This window comes from Scardinius erythrophthalmus, assembly GCF_964197995.2.
Source record: "Scardinius erythrophthalmus genome assembly, chromosome: 18".
Taxonomy (NCBI): domain Eukaryota; kingdom Metazoa; phylum Chordata; class Actinopteri; order Cypriniformes; family Leuciscidae; genus Scardinius; species Scardinius erythrophthalmus.
In genome coordinates this window covers 11121551-11138204 of record NC_138238.1, presented here as the reverse complement: position 1 = coordinate 11138204, position 16654 = coordinate 11121551, and the positions used below count along the sequence as shown (strand labels likewise).

Sequence of the window (16654 nt, the reverse complement as noted above, 5' to 3'; positions counted from 1 at the left end):
TTCTGTTCTCATGATAGCCATAACAATTTTAAATCGTCACTTCAGTTATAAAATGCAGTTTATAACAGAACGGTGTATGAAAATAACCATATTTAGCATTCAAAAGCCAGACTGAAAACTGTATTCTGCTGCTGTGTGAACACAACTTTTGAAGTATTTGCCTCATGCTTGCTACTTCTCTCTCTGTTGCCCGTATACATGCACTTTTTAGACATACGCGTTGTCTCTCTCTATCTGTGTCTCGTTCTTTGCTCTCACTTCATCTACCTCATTGCCACACTGCCCTTTTATGGCATCGCCTCCTCTCTCCCGCTGTCCACCTGTGCTTTTGTATCTCTCTCATTGGTAATTGTTGGGTCACTTGAACTTCGGCTTATGTTCCTTATCTCACACCCATCGGCGCTCTCTTATCAGTCCACAGCAGACAGGCGTCTTCAGAGCCATGGGTCAAAGTGGGCAGGTGTTCTTCCAATTTGACAGGGAAGAGAAACTACTGTTTACGGTACAATTTATTGATAAGGCCTTCACGTACAGCAGCATATAGTCCATCTTGAGAGAAAAAAATACAGCATTCCACAGTTATCTCTCCCTGACAATACCAACTGTCTCCAGATAGATTCACGGCATGATGCAAACCAAGGAAACATCAAATCAAACACACGTCAGCACAAGAGAAACAGCATGAATGGGAGATCGAGAAGGAGAGAAAAAAGATGGAAGTGTGAAGAAACAATGCAAAATACAGCGTTTAATTTGAACTTAATAGGTCAGGTCTTGATCAAACAAACTGCATATTGTACGAATGAACGCATAAATAAATTACGGCAAATGCTAAATAGCTAAACATGCCATACAGAGAAAAATATCCTAATCTCTCATTGCAGGTCTTTAGGGCTGTTTTAAAAGGCAATAGAAAAAACTGCTCTATGCTGATAAGCATTTACAGCCCCATGAGTCAGAGGGATAAAACTCAAGTGCAGTATTTACCTGAGCCTGTTCTTAACTACCTCCCACACCTTTAATGATTCAGAGAGGGAGGACAATCATTTTTCTTTTCCTCTTTTCTCTTTTATAAACTGCACATGGGGTGGCTACCCCACATTTAAATGCAAAAATAGTTTACTACCTGTTCAGTAGAAGTATTAGACAGCTGGTCTTTTAAAGACTTTTAAGGCTTTTAAAAAAAAAATTAAGTAGCATACAGCATATACACTACCATTCGAAAGCTTTGTCTGCACAGGAATAAATTAAATTTTTATTTTGTTATTTAAAATTTTAATAATAGTTCACAATATTACTATACTGTATTTTTTATTAAATAAATGCAGCCTTGGTGATCAAAAGAGACTTCTTTAACAAAACGTTAAACTTTTAACGACCCCAAACTTTTGAACGGTAGTCTATATAAAATCGCATTAAAAAATGCATAAAACACCCTTTAAATAGTCAATAGTTTAATTAATGTCACAGCCAACCATGATTTTCTAGTTTCGGTTCAGAAGAGAAAGATTGCATGTTTTAGATGCGTATTTTTGCTAAAAAGTCATTTTATCAACTTTTAGGAGTGCAATCTCACATGCATGGCCTCAAAAAGACAATAGAGACAGACTAAAAATCAGCTGGAAATGTATAAATCACATTATATATCACATTACCATGGTAAACATAAACAAACAAACAACCCACACCTATTTGAAGTAAGAACAAATAGAAAAAAATCCGTATAGTATGTCCAAAAAAGAATTTGTTTATCTCTCTGCAATAGTTTTATTGGATTCCTAAACATGACCTTGGAGGCACTCTGTTGCTTCCAGTAACTATGGAAACACAGTGAGGCCCCCAAACTCCTGAACCACAAAGGAAAGGCCAAAATCAAATTTGGTCTATTGTCCAAGGAAGGGAATCAATAAAGTGACGTTTTAACACTGTATCATTACTTCAGCCCAGCAGCGAGGCTAACCTTGAATCCCTTATCGCCTATAGATTTTAAAGGAATGATAAATTTAGAGTTAAGCACATGGATAACAGCACCCACAGATCCAGCGCAATGCAAAATAAACATAGCATCTCTACTTCAGACACTCGTTCCCTGAACCAAACTTAGCATGGGCATTAATTATCTGTCGCCAGCGTAAAAAGACGGTCTTGCCCTCTGCCACTTTGCGGCATCCAAACGGGAAAAAAAGCCTCTGTTGAGCTACAATGATATCTCACCCATTTGATTCCAAGGAGCCATATTACAAAACAAGCACCCATTTGACACATAATATTGCAACACAATCTGGTCTTCTATTTCTTATAGGTCACTAGAAATCCAAATGACAGCTGTAGATAAGGAGAGGAGTGTAAGGTCCCAAAGGACCAAACAATACAGGATACAGAAAGTACTTTTGTTTTCATGGACTGTGCTATAGAATAAAGAGCTTTGTAAATGCTGTGACTCATGGGTGTTACTTACAACGATGTGTGCTGGAGAAGGTGACCTGGCATCTTTAAGTGCTTGTCTACTCTGAAGACTTCCTGCTTGAACATCTAGCAGGGGCCATTTCATCTGTAGATACTGGATGGCAGAAAGGAAAAAAATGGAGAAAAACAAAAGAAAAACATGTTAACAATGCAGAAAACAAAGGGACAAAGGGAAACACAACATAAGAGCTAAAATATCTTTAAATAATGACTGTGACATAGAAAGTAAAAGTAAACAAAAAAAGAAATTATGTCAAAAAGATCCAAGGTCGAATGATGCATGAGGTGGAACTTGAAAATTGAAACTAATAGTTTTAAGATTAACAATTCACACTTTCAGTTTTTGGTATTGACAACTGCATTTACTTACAGGTGTGACTAGAAATGTCCCATTCACACAGTAGCATCTTGAATAAATATCTGTGCTGTCTTACCAGTAACCATAGTGACAGTGACCAAAGTAATATCTAAGATGGTGATGTCCATAAAACTGAAAAGTCTAATCACTTTTATCACGTCAAGAGTCAAATCGAACCGGCAAATCAAATCTTATAGACAGCAGTGTTTATATCTGGGTAGAGAGCGGAACATTTGAGTCGCACACACACACGTAGCACACAAACCTGGTGGAGAACAGTCTGTAAGTTACCAAACACCCGCAACACACATACTCCATTTCTCCAACTAGTTCGGAACTGGTGCTGGTTCAAAGTTGGTTCAACTTGAGAACCTTCTCAGAACCTGTTTGTTTTTCCACTGACTAGAGAGCCCAGCGAACGACGTCGTTACGTCACTGTGTACGTTGCCATACGTCTTAGCTTTCCCAGAAACGCTTGCGCCAAGTTCAAGCATAACAATTACAATGGCGGACTGCATCGTCTTTCTGCAAATGTTTCTCCTGGCTTTGCGATCCTATATTGGAGTCAAAAGACGTTTAGAACACATTTGTGCTGCTCGTCTGGATTACTATAGACGTAGTAAAGTTCGACAATAACCCCGCCCCCAGCCCCCGACATAAGCATGACGTGGTAAAAGAACGGTTCTAGACCAGCAAAGAGTTGGTGCCACTTTGGAACCAATTTTCCTGGCCAAGAACCGGTTCTTTGGCTGTCGAAACACAAAGAACTGGTTCGCGAGTAGGCACCGGCTTGGTGGAAAAGGGGTAACAGACATGTGCAGTGCAGTGCAGAGCGGCTCTCTTGCACTGTATGACATGACAACTAGTTGTCCAGTCCAGTTCTGCAGTGTTCACAGATGCGTGGACAGTTCTGTTTGCAGTTGTGAGTCCTGAAAATGTACGGGTGTGAGTTCGGTTGTAGAATGCGATTGTCACTCCAATAAATAACTGAACTGTGTGTGAACGTAACCGTATTAAGTACAGGACGGACAATCGTATTCTGCTGCTATGACAGCACATTTGAAACCACACACTCAAATGCTTTCAGGTGAATGTTTGTTCTTCTTTCTTTATTAATCATGCTCAAATATTTTATTGGCCTCTGGAATTCCAGGTGGACTTCAGCATTTTTCCCAATTCACATAATAAGGGTGTGGCATTGAGTCATTGCCGCGACTTCCCATGAATGATTGACCAGGACTTTATCACAGCTGTACACACGCAAACAGCCCTTTCATGACCCCTTACATCCCTCTTAAAGCCAGCAGATGGAAATAATCACCATAATCACCATAAAGAGCTCTGTGACATTTAAATACTTCAACTGTAAAACCCAATATTTTTGAGTGCTCAATATATATAAAATTACATTTTCAACATTTATACACAGAACTGATAGGTAAAAGTCTGAGATTTCAATCCAGTTCACTCAGAAGTCAGCATTTCATTTTTCTTCTGCCTTTAATATCTCCATTCTCACACCCAGGCCTGAACTCTGACATGGAGTCTTGCTGATGGACAAAGTTTCTGGGGTGATATGTCTATTCTCACCCATGGACTGCAGTATCTGCTTAGCAGACCAGGCCCTCTGTGCCTGAATGACCTCTTCCTCTCATTTTGAGATCACATGCTGGGACCCATTACAAACCTGCTGTTACTGTCCCAAAACTGGTTTGCTTTAGTCCATTAGACCACAGCAAGTGAACTTGACCCCTGAACTTTTAACCTGTTTCCACAGAGGCTTAGAGACAGCCAGCTGATTGTGAACATGTGACCTAGACTAGGGCAGGACTAGATGGTATTATGGTTACAGTTATGAGTGGTATCATCAGGAGAAGTGTGATGGTCCAGTGTGGACTTTCCATTCACTGAATTACACAGGTCAGGGGTTAACTGGGCCCTAATTGCTGTTATTATGAGAAACCTGAACAGCAGCATACACCTTTGGAAACCACTGCTTTGTTCACTGACCTAATAAATTCAAATAAGCATTCAAACCATCTATGTAGCTAAATAGGAGAGTTGAGTGGATTTGCATGTGGGCTTGGCCGATGTCAAAACATTTAAGAAAGGAAGCAAGTAAGGAAGCAAGGATGGAAAGAAGGAAGCAAGGAAGGTAGGAAGATAAGAAAAACAGCAGCTGGGGCTACATTTCTTAACATTGGGGGCAATTTTGGATGCAGTCTTAGCCCATAACATGAAAAATGAATTTAAAGTAGACTAATAAGCCTAATGCATGCTGTGCTATACTTCGTCAGATCCCCAAAGGAAACTTCTGACAAGTCAGTCGGCCTTGTAACTTGGCCTCCGATGCAGTCAGGACATGAACCACTGGGCTCTGATTCAAATGAAAAAACTTGGCCCAAGAGATTCACAAAATCAGAATCAAATCCATCCCAGTGTCTGACCAGGCCAGGCCAATCAGGGTCAACCGTTCGGCTCCTACTCCCTGTCCTCCTCCATCCAATCAAACAGATTCACGCCTTCCCTTCCTTCAGCCTTTCACTGGAGTTTGTTTGACCTTGCCGGGCCTCCTTTAAGATTTCACTCATCTGAGGACATTCCAAGCTCCACTTTTCCAAAGACAGAAAAAGAGCAAAGGAAACATGTCTAATTCTGTGGCTCACCATTTCAGCAAGTACCCTTGAAGTGAAACTGTAGTTGTAAACTGTATGCGGATTCAAAAACTGCACTGCTCAGTGGTAATTAATGGTGGATTCACAGCAGGGTGCAGTCCTGTGGTCCAGTCTGGAGGGACTTTTGGACTAACAGACCCACCTCTGACTAGCTGAACAATTGCTGGAATACTAAAGAGTACGGTTGATGGGTGCGATGCCAAATTAAAAAAAAAAAATCTATTGAAATTAGCTTGTTTAATGCAAAGATGTGGAATGTTGTGGAAACATACTTAAGTTTTACTTAGAAAAATGTATGGATGTGTGACCAGGTGCCAGGTGATGTTCTATGCTCCGGCACTGTGCCAATTAGTTTGGATGGGGTGAAAGGTGACACCTTGGCCAGTGTGGGTGCTGAAAGCTGAGTGCACATACTCTGACAGGCGTATCCACTTTAGACCTTTCCCTTGGCCTAATCCCTCCTGCAGGTTTTACAAGCATGCCAAGGAAAGCTGAGCTTAGACCAGTGCCAAAGTCTCAGCAGTGTTCCCTCACAGCCCAAGCCCCTCCACCACCCCTGGCCCGCTAATAGATGCACCACTTGGGTTTGAGAAGGCCATGACCTCTGACCTCCCCATGCCTCTTCTCCACCTTCTAAAAACTCTCCAGCTAGGAGCCCCTTCCACGTAACTCAAGTGCTATCCTGATGTGACAAATTGCTCTGAACCCCCCCCTTCAGACATACCCAAAGTGCTCACTCTGTCCTGGGGCCCCAACGGCAGGGGCTCCCCTTCACCTCCCCCACCCTTCAGCAAACCCACAAGACCTGCCTCGCCTTCTCCTGCCTTGCTTCAGCGCAGCTACAATAGGAATGAATGACTCAATTGTCTCTGATGAAGTGAAAGACAAGGGAGCCTTCTAAATCTTCCTAAAGGGATGAACTTTCTCTCTGTCCCCCAATTGCCTAGAGACTTCTGGGAGAAAGAGAGAGAGAGGAGTCAGAATGACAGAGAGAAAACACTAGAGACCACAAGTTGCTTAATCAGGTTTTCTGGCTAAATCTTTTCATCTAAACTGAATCTGAAATTTGCAACCTGACCTAAGCAGAAAAACTTTATTATTCATGGAAAAATATTTTTAAACCAGACATCTACTTTACATTGTAGATTATGGAAGCATTTGTAACAGTAAGTAAACTAGAGCAATAACAACTAAATGTCATAACCAAATTGAAACGATGTAAATGGCATGTTCGATTTGTTTTTGGATTAAGAGCATAGGCTTTTCCACAATCAGACAAATCAGATGCTTACATTTCCAGAGAGGATCAGGAATGTGGATATATTTTCAGCTGTCTAGCATGCGATGAACCAATGCATCAGAAAACATTCCAGCCACATAAACAATGTGCATAAGGAAATTTGAAGACAGAAGGCTGGAATTGGGGTCCAGCAAGCACTTGATCGGCCAGGATCCCACTAAAGATGCTCAATCATTATGTTTAAGAGGATTTCACAAGTGCTTGTTACTAGGTTTAGATAGAGAAAAACAAGTTTGCATACTGTTATATCACTCCCATTGAACAAGCAACAATAAAAAGCCCATTGTTTTTGTTCACAGGTGCTGAGGAAAAGGCATGCATGGATACATACAGACCCGCACTTAATACACTCACTCTCTCAAGAGGAGATTTTTTGTGTGGAAAGGACATAATAATGACCCAGGCAGGCTCTTTGAAATTCACTGATCCAAAGAGAAGGGATCTGCCCATCTGTGAGACTCCCATCTCTAGAGAGGTAGAGAGAACGTGAAAAGAGAGAGAAAGCATGTGTTTGGGTGTGTGTGTGTGTGTCTGACTGTCTTCGTATGTTTACTCGAAACATTCAAATAGCCTTCATTTTGGATGGATGGAAGCATGCTGGAAATGGGGGCTAGGGGTGGAGGGATAGAAGAGGAGGAGGAGTAGCTCAACACTAGATGAAACTGAAAGTTAGTCTACACGAAGGCTCTTCACACTTGCTTAGTTCTTCTAATACACATTTTATGAGTAAATAAAGAAAAAAAGAGAAAAGAACACCCCACTAGCTAAGATTGCCTGAGGCGTTCTGCAACCAGGAAAATAAAGCAGGAATGTGGGCAGGCCTGGGGTTTGTGTGCCCCGGGGCTGAAGAGGGTCCGCGGGGCCCGTATTTACTCCAAAGCTGGAACCGCTGGGGGGGGGGGGGGTTCTCAACACACTGACAGCACAGAGCCAGAGACCCCAGCCTGATCTCCTCCATCCCCTCACCTATCACCTTGGCCCTCTTCACAAACTCCCACTGACATTTTTTTTCACATTGCTTCTAAATCTGATCCTCCAGACAATCCTCAAGGCAAGCATCTTTTAAAATTTGGGACTACAAAAAAGTGTGTACACGGATGCTTCTAGCTAAGAAAGCTTGATTTCATGTATCATTCTTAATGTCTATATTGCAATTAAACAGCATGAATGCAGACTGTATTCTCAGCTCTGTCACAAGGGGCATTATAAATGGTGCATAATAGTATTTTAAAGACAAAAATTAGTGTGTTAGATCTTAAAAATATTTTTATTGCTAGCTACATGAATAAAAACGTGTATTTTAATGGCACGGGCCTTTTAAGCTAATTCTACAACAACTTAAAGGAATAACTAAATTAAAATTCTGTCATCATTTAGAAGAATTTAATTATTTCTTTTTTCCCCCAAAACTATAAAAGTCAGACCAAGAAACATTTCTTCCCAATCTCTTGTAATCTGCTCCAGCATAGATATCGAGCTATACCTCAAACACAGTAGCACAAAACACATGTGGCAGCACTTGTGCTCTGTTTGCCTATCAGGTGTTGGCTTGTGTATTAGCCAAACAGCAGCGATTCACCTGAAACCCTCAGACTGTTAGACAAAAACTTCAGTGAGCACATACTACTAAAAAGGCCATTAAGAAGTTCTAGCTCTTGAAAAGCAGCCATCATCCTTGCATGACGAGGCACTTAAACAAACAAACCGTCTCTCATGGTAACAGGGTTCCTCTATTAAAGTCCATGAAGGCTGACATAGCATTTGGTGCTTGCACAACAGAGGAACACGGTGTAGATTGCTGATCCATTAATGTTTCCATTAGGGCTGGGCAATTTGATGATATCGTATATCGACGATGTCTCACAAGTATCACGATGGCAATTATAACAGACAGTTACTAGACGATCATCGGCAAAATCGGGGAAAAATGACAAATAAATATCACATAGACCTGCAGTAACCACACACATTTATTCACATGGAATAGCATGAATTAAATATTTTCTATATAGTTAGTTTTCCATATAGTAAGGTTGAGAATAGAAAATCGATTACAATTCTGGAATCGGATACTTATCAGGAATCCTTGTTATAAAATAAAAAAAAAGTTTTTGATTATTGATTCCTGTGTGCGCATTTTAGTGTGATTTTAAACCATTCGTGCAAGAAGACGGGACAGAGAACTCACTGTCCTTGCGCGCTGTTTTCTAATCTATATTTTATTTGCCTGTTGTTTCTGCGCTGACTGCTGTAACAACAGCGTCTGTCTGTGTGTGTGAATATGCTTTGGAGATGCGTTCCCTGTCAAACATCATTTATCTTTATTTTTGGTAATTTTGTCAAATATCTTTTCTTGTTTACACATCTTGATTTTATTCCTAATTCAACATTGCTATTCATTTTCATACAATTTATTTTGTTCTGCAGACGAAAAAAAGAAACTGTATCCTATAAATTCGGAGGCGGCAGCGATTTCCCCCATGTTAAAAATAATATGATCAAGTAGGCTTATTCTTTTGTTGTGCAGTCTAATTTATATGTGCAGTCTAATAAAAGTTAAACAGAAAAAAAATGGTAGCAGCCTAAGTAACTGCACGAATATTAATTTAAATTGTGTGCATAATGAATATACAATAAAATCATGTAATAATGTAATTAAAAATCTTTTATAATTAAAATTAATTCAAAGCACCATATACATATGTATAATGGTATATATATATGTTGCAAACAAAAATTATGGTGCTTTTATGGAGCTTTGAATATATCAATTTTCCAATGTTGGCAGCTATGTTGTAACATATTTAGAGTTATACTTTTGCTGTAGCTAAAAAAAAAAAAAAAAAAAAAAAACATTTTTAAATTACTTCTGTTTCTAAATTTTTATTTCGTTATAAGCGGCGTAAGAAGACCTCAGAACTCCAGAACCAGAAAGAAAAAGAATAATCTTAGCGTTTTTTCTTATGCAGAATGAACCAATTAGTTTTAAATAAATACATTTTTGACTACAAGTTTAAAAACAGCGCTACACGACATAATTAAGGAAATTAAACTTATCATCATGAAATGTGTCTACTCGGGCAATAACGGCAAAAAGAGAAAAGAAAGAAACATCGGACCTTATGAAAAAAATACACAATGTTATGTGACATCAACAACGTCAGCAGTGTTGTCTCCGGTGGAGCTAAAGGATAATTGGATGATATGATATTTTCAAGGCGATTATCGATAAGATATTTTTTACATATAGCCCAGCCCTAGTTTACATTAAGCAGGAGTTCATGTGTCTCTTTTAAACTGCCTGTCTTTGACCCAAGGGCCGTAGAAATGATCTGAAAAATGGAGGGGACATCAGTTTGTATCATGAATATTAATCAAGTGACATGACATGCCCAATAGTCCTACCTGATTCGTTGTGGAGAGGCTTGTGTTTGGTCTTAAAATTGTCGTTTTATATGGTCGGCAACAATTCTTTTAATAAGACTCTTGAAATATAATGATTACTTCCCAAAAAAGTGTGCCCCCCCCTGCTTCTACTCTTTCTTCCTCTTGTTCTCTTCCTCTTGCTCTCTTTTCTGGGTGATTATGGGCCCCTTAAGAACGCTCTATAAATAGCCCTGCAGGCTCTAGTCTTCGTGGCTGGTGTCTCCTCCAGCAGGGCCCATAATGAGACATACAGGCAGCTAAGGCCTAGCAACACACCCAAGAGCTGCACACTTACACATCCTGCAGTGTTTCCACACCAAGAGAGGTCTCATTCCTACCCTGTGGAATCTCATACACTGACCTACTTACCAGCTATGAGATCTTCAGTCTGGGCACAGGGTTTAGCGCTAGGTGTGCCTACTCATCGGTACTATAGAGTTAGCATTGGGTTGGCACGGAGTTTGGACTTTGGAGCTCACGTTTAAACACACACACAAACACACGCGCTCTGCCATGGATCAGCTTTACTGTACAGTTAGGGGTCACCCCTGGCCACTATGAGGAGGTAATTACCACACTAGTGTACATTCTCAAGTTCAAAATAAAAACTCCTTTCACCTCCTGCAGCAACAACAACCTTCAAACGTGTTTTCAACCTACACACACACACACACACACACACACACACACACACAAATAAACCTTGAAGCACTCCAAACTCCATATTCATAAGGTTTAGTCCCTGAGTGTATCGGAACACCATTATCTGCCTCAAAATGCAAAATGGTTGCAGGTCAGATGTGTCTATGCAGGACACCCTTCAGATTGTACACCACAATACAAACCCTAACCATACTCTGGGAACATCAAACAAGTTCAGTATACCACAAATACTAAAACCTGGACTATACAGACCGATCGAACTCACTCTCAGCTACCTATGAATTTCAATGGCAAAAGGGTTTATGTTTTACTGCACCTTTTGTTGGTTAGTGATGTGTAATTTTTGCTCTTTGATACTGAAATTTCTCTTTGGAATCAATGAAATATATCTAATAAACTAGCAATCGTCTGATGGTTACTGGCATAAGGTACGCAAGGAGTAACAATGCTAACGACCTGACAATGAGCTCATGACTATTGACTACCTTCAGGGACAAGGCCGTTCTTTTGCTCTGAAATAAATAAATAAAGGACTGGTTAATAAAGCTCATTAAAATGGAGGAGGCACGGATGACAATAAGACCCAGGGAAGGTCATGCGGTGGGAGCTACGAGCGAAGCACTGTGGGTGATGATGTGACCCCTCTCTTCTCCTCTGCACCCCACGAAGAGCACCCTTCACCTCCAAATAAACTGTAGTAATGATTTTGTAGTAATGCACCCCCCCCCCCCCCAAAAAAAAAGCCTCACGAACACACATAACCCCTCCTCCACCTCTCTGTTAATTACTGCAGACATCCATCCACAAACAGCGGCAACAGACACCATCACACGTAGCAATTACTGCTGAATCTTTAATGCACTCTTTAAGCAACTCTCTCCAGCTCAGTGTCTCTCTTGGGCAAACCGCAGACCTGTCTTCCCAAACCATAAACAGGGGGGTGATGAGGGCATTGGGACAAGAAAAAGCAAAAAAAGCACAAAAAAAAATTGACTGTGTTTAAGCTCTGTTCAACTCCAAAAGCCCCAGCAGAAGCATCTTTTCAGGTGAGCGCCTTCAAAGCTCCTAGCTGGATGCAGCTGGGACTAATCCAGGATGAGCTTGAAAACGAATCTCTACCCTTAACTAAACAGTAACACATTCCAGATATGTGAAAGTCTGAACATGCTAAAAGGTCTGTTTAGAGGACGCATAAGATGCACCTGTGCTGTATTGTGAAGTTCATGCGACTTTTCGAAATGAAAGAACACATCGTTATATATGCAATAATTCAAATCTAGCAAATAAACAGCAAACCTGGTGAAAAGACTATTCTGACACAGGCTGGTTTATTCTCATTTCTGGTGGATCAGAATTGTCAAGCACTTAAAAAAAAAGGTTAAGTTGGCTGACCAAGGAAGTCTTGGTGGTTTAGGTAGCCAACACCAACAAACCAGCATCCCTCGCCGGGGACCAGGACCTAATTTGATGGAAACCAGAAATAGAACATAGAAATGTGCCAACATGGTAAGATCTTAGCCATGGTCACACTAAACTGCATGCAAACTGCATTTATTTGGGCAATGTAATGAATATAGACAATTGGATTTGATATCATGCTCCAGGGCTTCCATTTTTAATAAATGTTTTTAATATAATATATAATATAAAAAAAAATGGAAATATATATATTTTTTAATTATAAACATTATAATATACTCATTATTATAATAATAGTTGAAATATATTAATTATTAACATAAATACAAACTCAAAATGTGAAATTACAGCATCTACACCACTTTCCCACATTCCAGTGTGCAGAATAATAAATAAAAAAATGCGTTTCGGGTGCCCCGTGTGTATGAAAGAAGTGAAATTCTAATGTGACAGCAGCTTTAGGACCTTAATGAACACCAATGATTTAATTATGACATGAATCTGATAAGCATTTGTTTCATAGTAATAGTGTGCTATAAAGCAACCCACAACATTTTGTCTCACTCTATAACAGACTCCGAGAGTCGCTGATGACGTGGGCACTTCAACTTGCATCTAGCCGGCTTCTCTGCCTCATATTCTTTCTCCATGCTACTCGTTTACTTGATGCAATTCATTGCAACGCTCCGTTAACAATGCTCAGGCTCTGTTTCCAATGCAAGGCTGCAAGACACGGACATGCAGATTTATATGGTTTTGGGGGTGGGTTTTGTTTTTTTACAGATGTGTTCTATAAAGGTTAACATGCACTGGAAAAAAACCCTTGGCTACAAACTGTGTGTTTTTTGTCAGCTGGGGGAAGCAGTACAGAAAAAAAGCCCTCAGCCAAGCCATCAAGTTGAACATTGAACTTCACAGTAGTAGCTGCCTTTCTATGCCTCTGCTTTTGATGTTACCTCCAAAGCAAGGGATCAAAGGCTTGGAGTGTGGCGTGGGGAAGTCCCAGGCTCTTAGCCTGGCAGCCGTGATATATGCAAAAGTCTATGCCAAAAAGAGAGAGAGAGAGAGAGAGGGAGGGTGGGAATGCAAGCTAGAGAGCGGCAGGCTTGTATGGAATGTGGCTAAATAGTGTGCTTTGCTTTAACGAACTCTTGAGGTGATGCAATCGCTCCTTTCTGGGTCTTTTACAGTGAAGTGTTGAAAACAATGAGGGAGTGCCAAGAGAAACACTAAGGCTTGTGGGCGCAAAATGTGTATGATACATCATCGACAGATCCACTACTCCACCCTCCTCCCCTCACACACACTGTATCATACTCACCTAAATATACAATAAGACATCTGACTTCCACAAACACTGGCTGTATAAAATGCTGTCCTTCACAAACTGAGACAAAGACAAAAACAAGACTCACGCATATGGATACAATAGGCTCAGCTGAGGTGAGTTTAAACCAACTAACCTCTGCTTGAAGATTTTGCACACACGCACAAATATAGGTCTACACGTGCACACACACACACACACCCTTTCCCCAGGGCTATAGGATTAAGAGGTCTGTCTGGCTGACAGCGAGCCCTTCCTTCCCACGTACCCTGTCAATTCCCTCCCTCCCTCCTGCCTGCTCGGCCCCTCGGCCCTGCTCTGCCAGCCAGGGAGGAGGACACACCTGAACTTGACATCGATCTTCCTGAGCTTTTCTCAGCACCACACACACACATGCATAATCATACACGCCACAATAAACAATATCTGTGTCTGTATAAAATGAGCGGGGGACGTACTGAAAACAGAAAACAAAATGCTGTAGGAATAGTGATGTCTGATATGCAAACAAGGTTTTCTTTTGAAAGGGTTCTTTCAAATGATTGGGTTGAACAGATTTGCAAAAACAAAAACACAAACATTGGACTAAATCTATATTTCAAATTTAGTTCATTTATTTGAAAACATCTTTAATGAGTTGCATTTAATAAATTTGCATTTTACTATAAAAAAAGATTAAAATGACGCAGGGACTTCTGTGAACACTCAAGTGATGACTCGAACAAATCAATGAATCGTTTTTTTATGTCTGAAATGTCTTTTAATTACTTGAAAACATCTCTCAAATGAGCCATTTAACTAAATATTAATTTCACTACAAAAACTTTTACATGTTACGCATGTAAAAATCAATGAATCTTTTTTTTTTAACCGGTTCATTGAAACAAACAAATGAACTGATTAAATAAAATAATCCTTCTGAAACCTATAATCACAAACAAGACACCCTACAGACTTTAAATGCGACTTTTGTAAGTCCTTGAAATCACAAGTGTGCCATTTGGTACAGCACCACAGATAACACTTCATGTAGAAAAGAAAAAGATACATTTTCTCTGGACCTTGAATTCTCAATCACTCACTAAGTTGCACAACAATATCACTTCTACTGCTTCACAATACTGACCGCTTCTCATTCCCCTTCACCTTTGTTTGAAAACAGCATACGTGATCCTTTTTTTAAAACACACATATACTGTCTGACCGCAGTTATCAGTCGTAGCAGGTCAGTGTGTGTGTGAGGCTGCCCGTCAGGCAGGCCATACCAGTGTCTCTGCTCCAGCACCAGATTCTTTAAGAGTCATGGCCTTGAGAGGGAGGAAAAAAATGAGTGTGGATAATAGGCCTGTTGTTAAAAGAATGGAGGAGAGAAAGAACAAGTGAAAGAAAGTGGGAATGAGAGGGGAGGAATATTAAAGACAAGCAGATCTCGTTTCACTTTCCAGGTCATCCTGGGGCTGCCGCTTAACTTGTTGCCATTATTTATGTCAATTTGGGCCAGCTGGGCATTTTTGGCCACTGCATCGCCTCTCACTTAAATGCTATGTAGAGTTGTGAACAATGCGATTGAATCAATGCCTCATTTTGACTCAAGTTCATTGAAACGAACCATCTGAATCAACAGATTCACCCAAATGATGCTCCTCTTTAGTGACGTAACACCGCATTTAGTTGCACACCATGTTCAGCGACGCGTTGATGCAAGCTGCTGACCAATCAGATCACAATGTACAGCTGAAAATGACAGTAAGAAAAATACCTTTATGGTATATTTCGGTATTTTTAAAACTATTATACTCATATTAATCCCTAGGTTTTGTGGCCATTGGGATGTGTAGACACGTACAGGTAGATTTGCGCTGCGATAAAAATATGCAGCGAGCCGACATCGGGGCCTGCGCCGGCAAAGCTGGGCTTCAATTTGAGCTGCAGTGATGGACGGCTAATGAGAGCAAAAAAATCCATCCCGTATAACAACAAAATACCTCTGACACTACCGATCGCAGTGTTCCCGAGATGAGACAGAAAAAAGGCAAGGAGAAAAGAGAGCCGGAGGAAGACAGGCAGGGAATGAGAACGAGGGAGAGAGAGAGGGAGAGAAAACTCACAATGATGACACGTAAGTGCAAAGAGCGATTAAGGATTTACTTTCAAAAGGGCCTCCATTGATCTTTTTTGATAGACCTGCAATAAATCAAACCAGATTGACTCACATGAGAACGAAGCCTAATCCTTTAGTCAGATCCAGAAGAACTCAAACCAAACCAGCTGTTAATTTAGGCTTTACAAGATAAAGCAGGCGAAAGCCAACCTGATGTACCCTAGGGCAGGGGCTTACATCATCTCTGTAAAGCAATCAACTTATTGCCAGTTTGGAGAGGTAATCAGAGTGCACACTGGGGGGAAAGAGAAAGACAGAATTGTAGGGGAGGAGAAAGTAAGAAGAGGTCCAAAAGGCAGAAATAAAGAGGCTGAATGAGAAAAGCAGACAGAGAATGTGGAGAAGGGTTATTGCATGCTAAAATATGCAGCCATGTTAGAGATATGGCAAAATATGAGAAGTAGGCAGTGCAGGCTCTATTTCTTGCCTGAGCACTCTGTAATTTTCCTGTACGTTTGGCCCCATGCCCATGGCCATTGCCACCTCGGTCATGCCCGGTCAACCACACAGAGTCAGCGCCATAGCGTGCCATGCTAATTAAACCAGTTATTTTTGTTTGTGTGAGCATTTTTCTTCAACAAACTTTATTTTTCTGATGTAGAAAAGATATCAAACAATAAAATATATAAACAATCAATTATTTATATCATTACTGTAATATTTCTACTATTATTATTAGAAACAATATCACAATAATATAATAAAATATTGATTATTATTAATAATAAAAACAAACCAATAAATAAAAAGTAAAGTATATGCAAGTGTATGTATAAAGATATAAGATAAAAAGAGAAACAAGGATGTTGTTGATTTGGGCAGTGACAGGGATGCATCACTCAAACACACACAGACACAC

General features: G+C 40.3%; 1 protein-coding gene across 16 annotated transcripts in view; it reads right to left on the bottom strand.

The window, feature by feature from the left end:
* Nucleotides 1-16654, bottom strand: part of tcf7l2 (transcription factor 7 like 2) — an 89430-nt gene that overhangs the window by 52634 nt on the left and 20142 nt on the right. For all 16 annotated transcript variants that reach the window (XM_081392638.1, XM_081392630.1, XM_081392639.1 and 13 more), the window contains one exon: nt 2459-2560. In XM_081392638.1, the coding sequence (XP_081248764.1) occupies nt 2459-2560 (102 nt within the window). The remainder of the gene's footprint in view (nt 1-2458; nt 2561-16654) is intronic.